This window comes from Syngnathoides biaculeatus, chromosome 22, assembly GCF_019802595.1.
Source record: "Syngnathoides biaculeatus isolate LvHL_M chromosome 22, ASM1980259v1, whole genome shotgun sequence".
Classification (NCBI taxonomy): Eukaryota; Metazoa; Chordata; class Actinopteri; order Syngnathiformes; family Syngnathidae; genus Syngnathoides; species Syngnathoides biaculeatus.
In genome coordinates, this window is record NC_084661.1 from 14,805,791 (window position 1) to 14,823,189 (window position 17,399).

General features: G+C 50.2%; 1 protein-coding gene across 10 annotated transcripts in view; it reads left to right on the top strand.

Annotated features, from left to right (window-relative positions):
• The window catches only part of plce1 (phospholipase C, epsilon 1), a 62,812-nt gene that overhangs the window by 39,836 nt on the left and 5,577 nt on the right, over positions 1 to 17,399 (top strand). For 6 of the 10 annotated variants that reach the window (XM_061809837.1, XM_061809835.1, XM_061809840.1 and 3 more), the window contains exons 10-41: positions 1,085 to 1,230; positions 1,341 to 1,488; positions 1,976 to 2,086; positions 2,156 to 2,265; positions 2,331 to 2,447; positions 3,288 to 3,416; positions 3,507 to 3,643; positions 3,757 to 3,863; positions 3,936 to 4,060; positions 5,257 to 5,401; positions 5,499 to 5,663; positions 5,797 to 5,911; positions 6,004 to 6,172; positions 6,265 to 6,387; positions 6,899 to 7,035; positions 7,129 to 7,367; positions 7,584 to 7,645; positions 7,738 to 7,903; positions 9,273 to 9,380; positions 9,458 to 9,574; positions 10,180 to 10,338; positions 10,432 to 10,570; positions 10,717 to 10,758; positions 12,549 to 12,667; positions 13,529 to 13,646; positions 13,953 to 14,090; positions 14,175 to 14,516; positions 14,600 to 14,763; positions 15,835 to 16,096; positions 16,196 to 16,308; positions 16,625 to 16,753; positions 16,827 to 17,024. In XM_061809837.1, the coding sequence (XP_061665821.1) occupies positions 1,085 to 1,230; positions 1,341 to 1,488; positions 1,976 to 2,086; positions 2,156 to 2,265; positions 2,331 to 2,447; positions 3,288 to 3,416; positions 3,507 to 3,643; positions 3,757 to 3,863; positions 3,936 to 4,060; positions 5,257 to 5,401; positions 5,499 to 5,663; positions 5,797 to 5,911; positions 6,004 to 6,172; positions 6,265 to 6,387; positions 6,899 to 7,035; positions 7,129 to 7,367; positions 7,584 to 7,645; positions 7,738 to 7,903; positions 9,273 to 9,380; positions 9,458 to 9,574; positions 10,180 to 10,338; positions 10,432 to 10,570; positions 10,717 to 10,758; positions 12,549 to 12,667; positions 13,529 to 13,646; positions 13,953 to 14,090; positions 14,175 to 14,516; positions 14,600 to 14,763; positions 15,835 to 16,096; positions 16,196 to 16,308; positions 16,625 to 16,753; positions 16,827 to 17,024 (4,599 nt within the window). Of the gene's footprint in view, positions 1 to 1,084; positions 1,231 to 1,340; positions 1,489 to 1,975; positions 2,087 to 2,155; positions 2,266 to 2,330; positions 2,448 to 3,287; positions 3,417 to 3,506; positions 3,644 to 3,756; positions 3,864 to 3,935; positions 4,061 to 5,256; positions 5,402 to 5,498; positions 5,664 to 5,796; positions 5,912 to 6,003; positions 6,173 to 6,264; positions 6,388 to 6,898; positions 7,036 to 7,128; positions 7,368 to 7,583; positions 7,646 to 7,737; positions 7,904 to 9,272; positions 9,381 to 9,457; positions 9,575 to 10,179; positions 10,339 to 10,431; positions 10,571 to 10,716; positions 10,759 to 12,548; positions 12,668 to 13,528; positions 13,647 to 13,952; positions 14,091 to 14,174; positions 14,517 to 14,599; positions 14,764 to 15,834; positions 16,120 to 16,195; positions 16,309 to 16,624; positions 16,754 to 16,826; positions 17,025 to 17,399 lie in introns of those variants that run through there. The other 4 variants (XM_061809843.1, XM_061809844.1, XM_061809841.1 and 1 more) reach the window with 3 other exon arrangements.

Genomic DNA, 17,399 nt, shown 5'->3' on the forward strand with positions numbered 1-17,399 from the left:
ATGAGCCGCATCACAGGATACAGCGCAGGGTCTAAAATGTGTGTGTGTGTGTGTGTGTGTTGGGGGGTGGGGGGGTTGCGGCCAGTAACAGCAGCAATACGCCAGCACAGTGCCAATGCTAGCGCAGCGCTAACAGGTCCGGTAAAAGTCACTTCCTCGGCACATACATTCCACCCGTCTCATTCTTACCTTTTCTGCTTGATTGCCCCCTTGCTGCCGTGAGGAAAAAAAAAAAAATGCACAAATTCGCCGCGTTAGAAATTATTGTATAAAGACTGGAAGAGTCACATAAAAATTGACATCTTCACATTTATTTATGGATGTCTTTTTGCTAGTGGGCCAGCGTTGTGTTCATACTCGGCGGTGACGAGAAACCTCATCTGAGCTAATCTGCGCCTGCGCATATTTCTCTCGGGTTTTGGCCCCCTTTGAAGTGGGGCCGCACTGAGCTTATTACATAACGGGAAATGGATATCCACGCATGTCCGGGGGGGTTAGCAAGTTCTTTGTGTGCATACATTCACGAGGGTCTAATGCACTCAGACACCAGAGACCGAGAACCCAGCCAGATTGATAGCTGATAGTTTTGCCGTCTGCATGTGTGTGTGAGGGGGAATACACACAGCGGCGCTGTCTTTGTGTCTGTCGAGAGTTCCTGAAGTTCGTCAGCGCGCTGCGACTGCGGAATATGATGTCATATTTTCAAATGCGACGTATGCGGAGTCGCCAGGCTGGAATTTAGGCGCCCGGAAAGCCTTCGCGCTGGCCTTTAACAGGCCTCAAATTGTTGTTGTTGTTGTTGTTGTTTTATATCATAGATAACAAAAAAAAAAAAAAAAAAACCCGACAAGAAATATTTGTAAGACATTTGAGTTTTATTTGGATCACTTTCAACTCTTGCGTGTTTGTGATAGTCGACGCAGATCTCGGGAGTGTCCAAAAATGGTATGGCGTCGCTCATTTTCTTCGCGTGATGACATTTCCTCCCTATTGTTATGATTACACCCGGATTGTTTTGTTGAGCAACTTCCTGGTACATGAACGTTTTTTTTTTTTTTTCTAAAACACGTGTCCCGCCGCACAGGTGAGTTCGTGGGTCACATGGCTGGTGCTGACCGCCAGCTCCATGGAGGAGAAGAGAGACGTGTTCTCCTATTTGGTCCACGTGGCGAAGTGCTGTTGGAACATGGGCAACTACAACGGCGTCATGGAGTTCCTGGCGGGTCTCAGGTCGGGCGCCGCATCCTTGTACGCCCCGCGCGACAGCCGCACCCGCCGCAGTCCCCGCCCGACGCCGCCTTTTTTTTTTCGTTTTGTTTGTTTTTCCCCCCTGCTCACAGGTCCCGCAAGGTGCTGAAGATGTGGCAGTTCATGGAGCAGTCGGACATCGAGACCATGAGAAGCCTGAAGGACGCCATGGCGCAGCACGAGTCGTCGTCAGAGTACAAGAAGGTTGTCACCAGAGCGCTCAATATCCCCGGATGCAAAGTGAGTGGACTCCACTGCATACGGCAGGGGGTGTCAAAACTCATTTTTGTCGTTGTGATTTCCCTTCGAGGGCCGTTATCCCCTCGTCATATTCCCATACATTTTTGGAATCCGATATCAAAGGTCTGTTCATTTTGGATAACACAAAAATGCTCACGTCGCCAAGTTATCATTGATGATATGCGACCACTTAAAATTTTGAATCAAGGAAGTTGACGCGCATGATTTGCCTCCGCGGTCCACATGAAATCATGTGTCGGGCCGCCTCTGGCCCCCGGGCCGTGACTTTGACACCTGTGCTGGACAGTGAACTACTGCCTATGTGCGGGAAAACTGTATGTTGTATTTATGCTACCTTGACAAGTGCAAATAATCTAAAAAAATTACAGGAAAAAAAAAAAAAACAATAAATGCAAATGTAGCACATTGCTAACTTCCGCTTGCAGTTTTTCTTTGCACCGAGCAAAGGTTTACTCTCTAAACACAGGTGGTGCCTTTCTGCGGCGTCTTCCTGAAGGAGCTCAGCGACACGCTAGACGGCACGGCAAGCATCATCAGCCTCAAAACGGCCGCGGACAACGCCGACGACTCGCTGGAGGTGCGCACGACGACCGCCCACGCGTTCCCCATTCCTCTCTCGGCTCCGCTCACCTCCTCGCTTCTCCAGTTTGTCTCCGACTACGGCGGCCAGCACAACTTCCTGTCCCGCGCCGGCGCCGACGGCCTTCACGTCCCGGAGAAGGAAGCCACCGTCAGCAGCATCCTGCAGATTATTAGGTACATCCCGAAACGGATGCTTCCGCGGGATTGCAATCAGCAGCCGGCCGTCTCGGTTTTCCCAGATCGTGCAATCGCAGTTTGGAGGCAGAAGATCCCGACGACGCCTCCGGCAGTCCGTCTTCTTCTGGCCCAGCTCCGGCATCCAGAAACAACTCCCTCAGGGACCGCAGCCGCTATCAGTCAGTATTTGTCTTGGTGGTTTATCTTTTTTTGTTGTTGTTGTTGTTGTTGTTGCATGCGCTCAAAATGTACGATAAAGATTTTTTTGCGTTACGAGTGCAAGCCTTTCCCTCGACCCTAACCCTGCTCGCAGTGAACTCACCTGAAAACAAGAACCTCCCTTTCCCCTAAAGTCTCTTATCTTAATCCTAACACATAATTGGAAATGTCACAGACGGGCTAACGACTCGCTTCCGGCTATTTGAGCACACGGGGTGGAGCAGCACATGTAGACAGACAATATAACAAATGCTCACCGGACTATAGTCTGTCTTCCTCTGCAAAAGAAAAAAAAAAAAAACTTATTACCGCAGTGTACGGAGTCGTTTACAGTAATGTAATAATTGCCATTGAGAAAGGGTCCCTGGTCCCTATTAGAGGAAATACAGTATTTACACATAATGTTTGTTTGAGTGATTCCAGGTCACCCTCCAAATGTAAAACATGCGATGATCTTGATGATGGTGGCTTTTGAAAAAGTAGAGCAGGTTGTTTATGAGAGCTGCAGAAGTTCTGGTGTCGGCGAGAACGCAGCCCGCGGCTTCGTTTCCCCCCAGGTCAGGAAGGAGCAGAGTCCTGCAACTTTTCAGCGCGCCGCCGATGACACGGGCTGGAATTTGGACACAATTCCCTCTGGTGGCCTGCGGTCTTTCTTCTGGGGGGGGGGGCTTTATCTAAACTGCTTCTGGGCGCTTTTCTTTGACTCTGAGTCATTGTTTATACTCGAGAGCACCGGAGTTTGACGTCGAGAGTGCCGCTTAAATTTGCCAGCTCATTTTAGGGGTTCTTCTCCTTTCCAGGTTCACGGCGGGGGACCTGTCTGATTCCGAAGGCGACCTGTCGTCTGAGCCCGCGGCGAACGACGTGGACTTCCAGGGCACCGAGGAGACGCACAAAGCTTTCTGCCACGGCACTGAACTCATCCCCTGGTAAGAGACGCGTGACGGCTGCGGAAACTGACACTGACAGACATCACCTTCCATTTTTTTTTCCCCGTTTGTTTATTCTTTTATTGTAAGGTACGCGTTGTCCCTGCAACCGGACGTCCACCAGTTCCTGCTGCAGGGAGCCACGGTCATCCACTACGACCAGGACACCCACCTGACGGCCCGCTGCCTCCTCAGACTTCAGCCCGACAACTGCACGCTCACTTGGGGTGATTTGAAATTAATTCCATTTTGTTTGGTCCCGTCAACGGGGTCCATATTAAACCGGTTGTGTGGCCAGTGTCAATTTCCGGAAAAAACCATGTTGTAAAATGTTTGACAGGTAAGCCTCAAAGTGGAGGGATCTCCCCCACGGAGCAACCGCCGGGATTGGGCCAGAACGCGGCGGCGGGACTGGCAGAAGGTCTGCTGGACGTCGGAGTGCTCAAGGTTTGTGTCTTGAAAACTTCAAATGGCAAATAAGAAAGAAAGAATGAATGTGGTGCGCGTCTGCGCTTGCAGGCGGTGTTCCTGGGTCACCGCGGGGTGGACGTCCACGCCGTTTGTTTGCAGAACAAACTGAGCCAGCTGACGGTCGAGGAGAACGGCCTCAGCCTCCTCTACGGCCTCAGTACCACCGACAACAGGTTGCGTTAAATACAATCGCAAAATGCACCTTTAAAATGTTTTTGCACAGATTATATATTTCATCGAATGTAACGCAACAAATATTGCTCAAGGTGAATAAAATATTGTTGCTATTTTGCAACACCCGATCCGATGTCGATAGGCAAACCACGGACAAAGCGCAAAGCTGTTAAAAGCTGGCGATTAAAGGTCGAGGGTCATCCCTATAGACGTTCTAAAATAGATTATTCACTTCAATGTCTATACGAAAAAGTAAATATGAGCGGAGAGCGCGGCAACCGTGCGCAAAGTTGCCAAAGTCTCATCCGACATCCAAGTGGCGGCCATATTGGCTGCATCGTCTGTCCGTGACATCACACTGGGACGATCGCCATTGAAAACCGGCTGTGCCAACACGCCCCCTCGAAGAAGAGAACGCCTCACACCCGAGTGAAGTGACCGGGGCAATATTACCCGATTGTTTCGAGCCATATTTAGATGATGTGCGGATCACGGCCAAACCACCACGCACGGCGGTGATTAAAAACAATGCCGCCCGCGAGGGACGCCGCCGCGGCCAAACCGCCTCCCCGTCCGATCCACCTCCGCGCCGCGTCCGCCGATCACGGCTTCGGCTGGGTTGGCACATCAACGCATTTAGCACCCCTGATTTATGGCTTATGCCCATCCTCCCCCAACTATTATTTTCTTGCTTAGCTTGTATACACACCCACCTGTGATTTGGAACCCACAAAGTTCTCGTCCTTTGCACCCGTGCAATCCATTTTTCACGACGAACCGGCTCTTATGGAAAAGTACGAAGAGCAAATCCATCTTCCCGAGCGTTCGAGCAATACAACGAGCCGGCATTTTGGCTAACACGAAGGAACAACGCGCTACATTCCAGCAGGTCAAACTAGTATAAACAAGCGAGACCGCTTGAGCGCACTACTGGCCTGTACGTCACTTCCTGCTTCTTCTCCAAAATAAATCCCTCGAAAGGATTTTCGTGGGGGGAGTGACTAAAAGCCATATCCGCCAAAATCCTGTCGTGTGGTGAAAAAACGGACGCGTCCATTCCGGCTGCCTTCTTTTCACTAGTAACATACCAAAAATCGTGCTTTTCATGACAGTGGCTCTTTAAGCGTAAAGTGACTTTTCGTGACTTGTATATATTGCATAGTGATATTTCCCCCGCCACCCCCGAATCCGCCAGATTGCTGCACTTTGTGGCCCCCAACTACACTGCGCAAATGCTCTACAAGGGCCTGTCAGAGTTGGCCAACGCCGCCAGGAAGCTGAAGAAGTTTCCGGACCAGCGCCTGCAGTGGCTCAGGAGGCAGTACGTCGCTCTGTATCAGGTACGCGGAAGATATTTTCGTGCGTCCGCGCCAACCGACTCGAAATGCTCCGCCCCCTACAGCGCTGTTTTTCCCCTTTTTCCCCACCCCGGTGCAGGAGGAGGGTCGGTACGAAGGCCCGACGCTGGCGCAGGCCATCGAGCTGTTTGGCGGGCGCAGGTGGAACATGGGCGCGAGCGGGGCGGATAAATCGGGAGCCCCCAGGAGCAGCCCGCTGGGCATCAATGAAAAGGCCAAGAAGAAGAAGAAGGCCCTGGTTCGGGTCAGTTCTCTTAGCAATCCAAATCCAGGATTTGTTTTCAGTTTTTCAAGCAGATGGTCGGATGGGTCCAAATGTTCGGAGGTCTTCATTGATGGATATTTCTCGTTTTATTTGTATTTTTTGGGGAACGCAGGGAGACAGTGGGGATGCCACGGACGACGAGATGCTTTCCAGGAAAACGCGCAGCTGTAAAGAAGGATTTTGTCGGAACGGGCCGGAGTCGGACAGCATAGACCAAGAAGATCTAGGTGACCTTTACGTTTCGCCGGACTTTTTCAAAGGTCTCGCCAGGCAAAATGTAATCCCTCCCCTCCCTGCTTCGTAACTTGGTGGTCTTTAGACGACAGCTTTCCGGGACCGTTCTCACTCCCGTCCAGGGGAAGTCCTGGACTGCTGGCCTCTTCCTCCTCCTCTTTCTCTTCCTCCAGTTCCTCCAGTATGGCCAGCTCCAACCAATCCCGCCCGCAATCCTCCCCGATCCTTTCAGGGACTACCAAGTCTCAGTCAGGGCAAGTTGCTATGCAGTCAGTCGCAGACCCAACTTTATTGTAGTTTTATTTAAGTTTTAACATGATCTGTTTTTGTGGGGCGGGGCTCGAAGGGCGTGGAGCAGCAGGTCGTGGCACGGTCGCGGCAAAGGCTGTTTCAAAGGCTTCCAGAACCTCATGATCTCCGACAGCACCATGAGCTTCGTGGAGTTTGTGGAACTCTTCAAGTCATTCAGGTACATACAGATGAAGGATGATGGTGTTTACCAAAAACAAAACACAACACGTCTCCTTGGCAACGCTGCTGTAAGTTTCCCATCGAAAATTGTTTCTCTGCTCGCATTAAGCCCGGTTGATGTCACACCCCCGCCGTGATTGGTCTGCTCTGCGCACAACACTTGTAAAAGTCCCATCCGTATAAAAGTCACGGGCCCGCACTCCCGTTGTTATTTCATATTAAGGCTGGGGCCGCAAAATACCATCTTGTGGGCCGCAAATGGCCCGCGGGCCCTAAGTTTGAGACCCCCCCCCGATTTAGACCAAACTCGAAGTCTCCATTTTCGCGTGTTGCACGTTGCTATTGAGTATGGATCGAACGCAATATTATTGTTCAATATAGATGCACATCCAATGAGGTTCAATACAAGAGTTGTGTAAATAAATAAATATCCCTGAGTGAACCCTTGTAAAAAAAAAAAAATAAAAAAATAATAATAATAATAATTTTAGAATTATGTTTTCTGCTAGTATCCGGAGCAGGAAGGACCTGAAGGAGCTCTTCGACACGTTCGCTGTCCCTTGCAGTCGTTCCAGTCCAGAGTCGGCCCCTCTCTACACCAGCCTGAAGATCGACGACAGGGACGCGGGGCTCCAACCAGACCTTGGTACCGACCGGGAACGTGACCCCCCCCTCCCCCCACCCCCCACACGCTGTTTTTACGGACCCTCGTGCAACTCTCGCTTTTTCCCCTCAACAGACCTCCTGACTCGAAACGGATCAGACCTGGATCTGTTCATCCGGACTAGGCGGCAGATGTCGGACAACCAGAAGCAGATCTCGGACGCCATCGCCGCCGCCAGCATCGTGACCAACGGGACCGGTGTGGAGAACTCGTCTCTGGGCGTTTTGGGCTTGGCCATCCCTCAGTTGAACGACTTCCTGGTCAACTGCCAGAGGGAGCACCGGACCTACGATGAGATTCTCAGCATCATACAGGTGAGGACCGCTAGCGTGAACGTGAGCTCCGATGTCAAACCGGATTTTCAGATTGCTTCAGGCACGGACTGGGTGAATGGGAGGAGGTCTGGCCCGGTATTGATTGGGAAATGGAGCAGATAAATGAATGGGTTGCGGCTGGAAAAACCTCAGACAAAAGGAAGGAAGGAAGGAAGGTGGCGGTTGATCACGCTGATGAATGCTTTTGCATTGCAGACATTTGAGCCCTCGTCAAACATGAGGCTGATGGGCTGGATGTCATTCGAAGGCTTCGCGAGGTACATTTCTCGCCAAGACGCTCGACAGTCGACCCCCATAAAACTGCTGACGTGCTCGTCAATGAAAGTTGAAAAGTTCTCTTCCCCGCCAGGTACCTCATGGACAAGGAGAACTTCGCCTGCCGAAACGACGAGTCCCAGATGAAGGCCGAGGAGCTCCAGTACCCTCTGTCCTACTACTACATCGAGTCTTCTCACAACACTTACCTGACGGGACACCAGCTCAAAGGAGAGTCGTCTGTCGAGCTTTACAGTCAGGTGACTTTTCCTTACGGAGCAGATTTTTCCATCTTGAGATCATCGCTTTTTGCTGAGTGCGCCTGGTTATAAGCCTCACTGAGTACATTGGTAAAGGAAATAACATTTGGTACATACATACGCCGCAGCCGTGTAAAAGCCGCAAGTGCCCACGTTGACACCCACATTCAAACACGAGATATTTACAAAGAAAGACGGTACACAGAAAGAGTTTAACGCTAGTGCTAACACTAGCGCCTCGCTAAAGCTAGCGCTAATGCTAGGGCCGTTCTAGCCCTAACGCTAACGGGGCAGGTTAAAATCAAACTTAAAGGTAAATATCACTGAGACACGCCAGCAAGACAGCAGCAACACGCTAGCACAGCGCTAACAAGGCCGGTATAAGTCACTTCCTCGCCACATATATTCCACCGGTCTCACTCTTACCTTTTCCACTCGAGTGCCCCCTTGCCGCTGTTACAAAAAAATGCACAAATTAGCCGCATCACCGCATAAACCGCAGGGTTGAAAGCGTGTGTGTGTGTGTGGGGGGGGGGAGTTCGCGGCTTGTAGGCCGGAAATTACGGTACTTGTATAAATCGGGGTAGGATGACTTCCCAAAGCTAGCGCTAACGCTAACAAGGCCAGTTAAAATAAAACTTACCGGTAAATATCACTGAGCCACGGCAGTAACACGCTAGCACAGCGCTAACAGGGCCGGTAAAAGTCACTTCCTCGGCACATCCATTCCACCAGTCTCATTGTTACCTTTTCCGGTCGAGTGCCCCTTTGCCGCCGTTAGAAAAAAAAAAAATGGACAAATTAGGCGCATAAACCGCATAAACAGCAGGGTTGAAAGCGTGTGTGTGGGGGGGGGGGGGGGAACTCGCGGCTTGTAGGCCGGAAATTACGGTACTCGTGTAAATCGGGTTAGGATGACTTCCCAAAGCTAGCGCTAATGCTAACAAGGCCAGTTAAAATAAAACCTACCGGTAAATATCACTGAGCCACGGCAGTAACACGCTAGCACAGCGCTAACAGGGCCGGTAAAAGTCACTTCCTCGGCACATCCATTCCACCAGTCTCATTGTTACCTTTTCCGGTCGAGTGCCCCTTTGCCGCCGTTAGAAAAAAAAAAAAAAGCACAAATTAGGCGCATAAACCGCAGGGTTGAAAGCGTGCGGGAGAAACTTAAGGCCTGAAATTTCGGTACTCGTATAAGTCGGGGCGGGATGACTTCCCACATCCTGCTTCAGGGGCTGACTTTGTAAAAAGGTGTCGAGTCGAAATGTTGTGCGAGTAACTGGAAAGTAGCGTAGAAGTAGTGGAACACACGGCGATATGAGTAATCACAGGTTCGGAGGTAACAGTGTTTAGGACCACTTTGCAGGTGCTGCTGCAAGGCTGCCGGAGCGTAGAACTGGACTGCTGGGACGGAGATGACGGCATGCCGGTCATCTATCACGGACACACGCTCACCACCAAAATACCTTTCAAGGTAACGGACGGCAACTGCGATTTCCATCCCTGTCCCCGGAGCGTAAATGTTGGCGTCGGTCTCCCGCCGTTGCTCAGGATGTGGTGGAAGCGATTAACCGCGCGGCGTTCGTCGGTTCGGACATGCCGGTCATCCTGTCCATTGAGAACCACTGCTCCCTCCCACAGCAACGCAAGATGGCCGACATCTTTAAGGTACCCGCGTCGGAATCCCTTCCTCCATTTTATTCAGTGCAGTTGTCGATAATTCATCAAACAATTTTTCTTCCCTCGGTATTTCATTCGGCAAGGCTGCAGTCACGGGCTTTGCCTGTGTAATCCTGAATCTCATTTTTTTTTTTATTTTTTTTTTTTTAAATGTGTATTTTTCATACTCGAGAAGACGTGAGAGACGGTGTACGAGCTGGAATGTGGGCACGCTTTCATCTCGTTAAGCCCTCCCGGCATTCTGTTCCTCTCCGGGGATCGACATGACGGACATAGAACTCGTTTTCGTGTTCACGCAATTTCTCTGACTCGCACACCATACCGGTTTTTTTTTTTTTTTTTTTTTTAAATATATTTAATATAGATCTCTTCCTTCGTGTTTATCCGGAGCCATACTGGAGCGAAAAGACTTTTTTTCCACCTTACGAGAGCGACCATAAAATGCTAACACGGCAAGGCAAGCGCTGTTGCGAAAGCCCCCCTGGAACCTTCTCAGGCCCCCTCAAAATTAGTCCCGCTAAAATAGTAAACGGGCATCGAGCATATAAATTCCCATCGCAGCATATTTCTCGCGATGGGTTTGAAATTTCCAGACGGTGTTCGGGGACCGCCTGGTGACGCGCTTCCTCTTCGAGGGCGACTTCAGCGACGACCCCCACCTGCCGTCGCCGCTGCAGCTGCGCGGGAGGATCCTGCTGAAGAACAAGAAGCTCAAGGCCCACCAGGCGCCAGTGGACATATTGAAGCAGAAGGTGAAGCCTTGATTTGAGAGGGACCCTGAACGCAACGTTGGCTCAGGCGCATCACCCGCCTCCATCTTGCCCTCACCGCAATTCTCGTTTTAGGCCCACCAGCTGGCCCACTTGCAGGCCCAAGCCAGCAACGGCTCGCCGGGGGCCGCCGCCCCGCCCGGAAGCCACGCCAACGAGGAAGAGGATGAAGACGAAGATGAGTACGACTACGACTACGAGTCTTTATCAGATGGTAGGCGCGTTTTATTCCACTTTATCTGACTTTGTGTTATTGTTTTCCCCTCCCCTCATAACCCTTAAATGTTTGAAGTTGTCAATTTTGTTTTCCCCTCCCTCACCTGTCTGCCCTCTTTTGATTTCACCTCTTTCTCCACTTAGCCGATGTCCTCAATGCCTCTACCGCCTCCTATGGGCTGGAAGGTAAACTTCATTGTGCAAAATTCTCATTTCGTTTTGCTGTGGAAGCTGCAATTACTTCATCAAACATTTTGTTTGCTTATTTTTGCCATCGGTAGTATTTTGGGTGGGGTTCATTGTGACTCATGCGTTCATTTTTATTTTTATTTTTCAAAAGTACAAAGTGAAATTGACTTTGATAACCAAATTAAAAGTATAGCCGTACACCGTAATTCCCGGCCTCCGGAGCGCATGTGGTTCTAAGCCTCACCCAGTACATTTGTTAAGGAAATACCATTTGGTGCATACTGACATGGAAACACGAGATATTTGCAAAGATGGTACACGGAGAGTTTAACGCTAGCGCCGCCATGCTAATGCTAACGCTAGCGCCGCCGAGCTAACAAAAAAAAAAACATACCGGTAAAAATCACTGAGACGCGGCAGTCACACGCTAGCGCAGCGCTAACAGGGCCGGACCGGTAAAAGTCACTTCCTCGACACATATATTCCATCGGTCTCACTCTTACCTTTTGCTCTCAAGTGCCCCCTTGCGGCCGTTAAAAGAAAAAAAAAATGCACAAATTAGCCGCATCACCGCATAAATCGCAGGGTTGAAAGCGTGTGGGGGGGGGGGGTCGCGCCTCATAGGCCGGAAATTACGGTACAGACAAAATGTTTAAACGCGGTTTTCACTTTAACCCGTAAATCAAATTTAGTTTTTGCAGTTGCTTCCATGTTGACTCCTTGTGTACACTTGACTAGTTTTTGTGTGACTTGAAGTGTGTTCTGCTTGTGTTTGCCCGCTTCACTGCATACTCCGCCACCATTTTGCCTCCCCCTCTTAAAAAATTTTGAATGAAAAATAGCTGAAGAGAAGTTCGGGGGGGGGGGGGAGACACTTTTCGCGTTGTTTGAAGAGTTGCATCGTCCGAAATGCTTTCTTCTTCTTCATCCGCAAACACAACACCTCCCGTCTTTCTACCCGTCCAGTATTTTTTTCCTGTGACCTCGCCCGGTCGGGGGAAACAAAACAAAACCATCTGGTTTCTCAGGCCCCGATGCTGCCCCCACGCCAAACAACGGACCGGGGGAAACTACCCTATCCCACTCCCAGCATTAACTTTCCTGATGCCCCCACCACCCTCCTATCTATTGCACCGCATCGGAAAATCCGACCGGTCACGGACATTTTCCGAAAAATACTCCTGACATCCTGTGGGCGGGATGCAAATAGTGTGACATCATAGCAGCGCGACACGGGAGAAAATTTCCTTTATTCCTCCTCGCTAAAAGGGTGACGCGGAAAGGAAGAACTAACTACTGTTATCAAACTCGGGGGGGGGGGGGCGGAACGGTGGATCAGGTTTAGCCTCACAGTTCTGAGGACCCGGGTTCGATCCCGGCCCCGCCTGTGTGCAGTTTGCATGTTCTTCCCGTGCCTGCGTGGGTTTTCGGTTTCTTCCCACATCCCTAAAACATGCAACATTAATTGGACACTCTAAATTGCCCCTAGGTGTGATTGTGAGTGCGGCTGCTTGTCTCGATGTGCCCCGATAGGCTCCGGCACTCCCCCTGACCCTCGTGAGGATAAGCGGCAAATAAAATTGATGGATGGATTGGAGGGGGGGGGGGTTGCATTTGATTTTTTTCAGTCTGTTGTAAGAAAAAAGTGGAATCAAACTCGCTTTTGCTCAGTTTTTCACATTTGTGGCACAGTAGTCGATTTGGTATTGGATGGTTTAAAAAAAAAATTATTATTATTTTTTTTTTTTTTTTGGGCTTAATTCTTAATTCTCGTCTTGTGTTGACAGATAACCTCCTGGAGGAAAAGTCAGAGGGGAAGAGCGCAGCCGACAAAGAGGAGCAGCCTGCGGATGAAGCGCCCAAACGCGTGAAGAAGGCCGACGGCAACACTCAGAGCAAAGGAAAGGTCAGAAACGCGCTTGCGACCCGTCGACGCTCTTAAAGGCGAGAGCGCTTCTCTCGGTTTGGAAACGCGCAAAGACCAAGACCAAAATGAGCCCACGAACTTGGGACACGGGAAAAACTTAAGGACCGAGTCAACAAAAAACGCAAGCTGTGACGTTTTATCATTAAGACCGTTTTGATGTTCATATCTTGATGACGCTCGAGTGCGGGGGGGGAGTCAAACTAATTTTTTTCGCGAGCCACGTCGTGCACTCAGATGGCCATTATGACTGAAACCATAAAAATCTTTAATTGCTTTATCATATATACACATCCAATTTCTGAAGTAGTTTTTGAATCAGAAATCAAGAGTAACGTGTTTTCCAACTAAACTGATGTTTAGTAACACAAAAATTCTTGCGACGTCTCACTATCGTTTGAAATGTTTGTATATATTTTAACGTGAATCATGGAAGGTGACAGACAGGATTTGCCTTGGCGGGGCACATAAAATCAAGTGGCGGGCCGGATCTGGCCCCCGGGCCTTGAGTTTGACACTAGTGCATCTTTCTCTGCTGACACCGACAGCAGTGCTACTACTTGGCAAAAGCGTCCGCCACTTGTTGTCGCGCCTTCGGTGTTGCTGTGAAACTGCTTAAAACTAACAAACAAGTTTAGCTTTACTGACTCAAGCCTACACATGCGCAGTAAGAAGATGGAATAGTCCATTGCATGAGAAGGTGGGGGGGGGGGCATTCAAAAGAAATTAGAATCAATTCTGTAGTTTTTTTTTTTTTTTTGCTAAAATGAAAAGAATGTTAGCTAAAATCGGTTTAACGAGGCGTTTAAGGACCCCTGGAAAAGTCGCCAAACTGCCCTGCAGGTGTTCGACATGGAGCTGGGCGAGGAGTTCTACCTCCCTCAGAACAAGAAGGAGAGTCGGCAGATCGCACAGGAGCTGTCTGACCTGGTCATCTACTGCCAGGCCGTCAAATTCCCAGGTGAGGAGACTTTTTCGGGAATGGGATTTTCCCCTTTTCTCTTTGTAAGACATTGAATGTCACGCTCCTCTCCTCTCCCACGCTGCGCACTGACGAAATTGAACCGAAGAACCGTCTTTCCTCCTCCGCGGGGAAAGACATCCATATTGAATTCGTCAATTGCGATCGTCGTTTATCTTCCCTTTCGTCACGATTGCATTCTTCGGCCTCATAAACATAATCGCGTGTCTCCGCTGCTCTTTTTATTTTGCTGACAAAAGACCAGCAACTTAACTAAACCCCCCCCCCCCCCCCCGCCCCCGCCAGGCTTGTCCACGCTGTCTCCGTGCGGCTCGGGCAGGGGGAAGGACCGCGGCAAGTCCAGGAAGTCCATATTCGGCACGGCGCCGGTCCGCTGCGCCGCACAGGGTGAGGTCTCCGCGCAGAGTCGCGGTCCTGGGAAAAGTACGCCGCAAAACCTCGGCTTTATTTTCTTTTTTTCCATTTAAGCCAATGTAGAATTTTGTCATTCTCTTCTCTTGCCACCAGGCGGCGCCGAGCGCCTGAGCTGGGAGGAGCAGCAGCAGCAGCAACAGCAGCAGCAGCAGCAGCCGACGACGACGACGACGACACCGCCGCCGCCGGCGCCCAACCCTCCGACGTCGCTCAGCGCCATCATCCGCACGCCCAAGTGCTACCACGTCTCGTCGGTCAACGAGAACGCCGCCAAGCGCCTGTGCCGGCGCTACTCGCAGAAGCTGATCCAGCACACGGCGTGCCAGCTGCTGCGCACCTACCCGGCCGCCACGCGCATCGACTCGGCCAACCCCAACCCGCTCCTCTTCTGGCTGCACGGCATCCAGCTGGTGGCGCTCAACTACCAGACCGACGGTCGGCCCCGCCCGGGAGACGAGACCGAAGACGTCCGCGCCGGCGAAATGGCAAACGCTCACGCGAGCCTCTTTCGTCCGCAGACCTGCCCATGCACTTGAACGCGGCGCTGTTCGAGGCCAACGGCGGCTGCGGCTACGTCCTGAAGCCGCCCGTGCTGTGGGACCGAAGCTGTCCTCTCTACCGGCAGTTCTGTCCCATGGAGCGAGACGCGGAGAGAAGCGGCCCGGCCGTCTACTGCCTCACCGTGAGCGCGCTTGTGTTTGGACCGACGTGAATTTAGACTTGAAATAAGCTCCCGTGACGCACGAGTACCTTCAAAGTACGACAACCGGCTCCCGTAAGGTGTGTTTGGACGGTTTTATGACGAGGTCAGCCTGGAAAGTAAACCAGACGTTTTGATCTCACTGGTCCACAAAAAGTCATTTCAAAAGGAAATATGAATAACGTAGCCCCGATTTCAAATAAAACCAAAATATATTGTACGAGTACAATGAATAAATGAGTAAAATATTCCAGATAGTTCAAATGAAAATCAATCGCAACTTTTCAAGTTTCAGTGCTCATTTATCAAAGTTATTAAATATGAATAACCTAGCCCCGATTTCAAATAAAACCAAAATATATTGAACGAGTACAATGAATAAATGAGTAAAATATTCCAGATAGTTCAAATGAAAATCAATCGCAACTTTTCAAGTTTCAGTGCTCATTTGTCAAAATGGTTAAATATAAATAATGTAGCCAGGATTTCAAATAAAACCAAAATATATTGCACGAGTACAATATATAATAAGTTCATATTCCTCATAGTGCAAATGAAAATCACAAGTTTCCAGGTTTCGGTGTTCATTGGTCAAAATTATGTTTAAATATACTTGTTAAATTAATTGTAGTCTAAATTATAATTATTACAATGCAAAATACACATACTGAAAATACAACAATTTTTTTTTTTAAATTGAGATTTACATTTAAAATATATATTTTTTTCTTTTGTAAACATTACACACTATTGGGAGTTGACATCACGTTATTAATTTCATAATGTAAAGAAAATGGAGGCTGAGGCTTTCATTAGCTTGTCCTGCTCTTCATCGGTAGGGATGTCCATTAACTCGCGTTTGAGTTTCAATCCATTACGGTGGGATAATAATTGATAATTCGGGATTATGGATTCTGTACTCGTACTTGGGGGGGGTAATGGTCCGATACTACGTCACCGATACCAATTCCGAGCCTCGCGTGCACCGTCTGGGGTGCGGCACGTCAAGCGGTCCGTTAACGGCTAAAAGACTTCTCGTCCCCCCCCCCCCAGATCGTGTCGGGTCAGAACGTGTGCCCGGCCAACGGCTCGGGCAGCCCCTGCGTCGAGGTGGACGTCCTGGGCACGCCGGGCGACAGCTGCCACTTCCGCAGCAAGCCCATCCACCGCAACGCGCTCAACCCCATGTGGAGCGAACGCTTCCAGTTCAGCGTGCACTTCGAGGAGCTCTGCTTCCTGCGCTTGGCCGTGGTGGAGAACAACAGCTCGCAGACCACCGCGCAGAGGACGCTGCCCCTGAGGGCCCTCAAACCAGGTCGGGACCGCGTGAGAGCGCAGGTGACGGAATTGCACCTCTTTGCGTTTTATTTCGTGATGTTACGCGTTGTTTTTTTTTTTTTTGTTTTGTTTCCAGGTTACAGACACGTGCAGTTGAGGACGCAGCGCAACGAGCACATGGAAGTTTCCAGCTTGTTCATCTACAGCAAACGTGTCGAAGAATCGGGCGCCGCGTGTTCCTCGTCCCAAGTGAGACGCACGACATCGGGAACGGGGAACGGGGATCGGGGGTTATAAGATTTTAAGACTTTGGACCCAAACCGCCAAGTCCATCAAAGCCGGAGTTGTGCGGGAATTCCGCTCCCTTGTGACAATGTAATCGGATATAATTTCAGTCGACAGCAGAGGGCGATGTCGCTCGACTTATGGTCCCCACGAGATGGATAAACATCGACTTGATGTGTCGAATTCGTTTTCCGTAAACGCAGCCCTTATCATATTGCAAATATATATATATGTATATTTTTTTTCATTTGTTTTGGCTTCCCTCGTGTTGTCTCCTCAGCTCTTCAGCCCGGAGGAGAAGCACGCGGCCCAAAAGCACAGAGTGACGGTCCACGGTGCGCCCGGGCCAGAACCTTTCGCTGTCTTTTCCATCACCGAACACACGACGAGCAAGCAACTGTTGGACGTGGTCCGTATCGTTTTCATATCATGTAATTTCACATTTCCAGACCGCGTGGCACTTAGCCCAACCTCCTCTTAAGATGGTCACTTCAGAGAGAAACCCGGCCGACTACTTCCTGTGCGAGGAGAAGGTCCCCCTGTCCAAGGACCGCGGCGAGACCAAGCGCTGCGCTCAGCGCCGGCCCCTCGCGCACGACGAGGCGCCGGTCCGGGTGGTCTCGGCTTGGGACGCCGAGGACGGCTACGTGGGGAGGATCTGCCTCCGGACCAGAGAGGAGGTAGACACGCGCACAGATGCCACAGTGTATTGCGCTCCCTTGTGGTTGAACCCCGTCATCGCACCCCAAAGTCTACGTTATGATCAGTGTAAGAGATATTAATAGATCAATAACTCGTGAGTAAATAAAATTCATTGATTAAGCCCCCCCTTTTTTATTTTTTTTTTGTAAAAGAGCAAACATTTACATATTTGACGAATCAGCTCAACATCCAGCACTTCCTTGACACCAATTGCCGCTTCAATATGTGACCAGCAATGGCCAATCGGTGGCGCTGACCTCACGCTGAGAGCTGATTCTAATATTTTGCCTCACTTGCGAGAATCATCACAATATTCGGAACACTTAAAGGCCAGAATTCCGGATTGGGTTTCC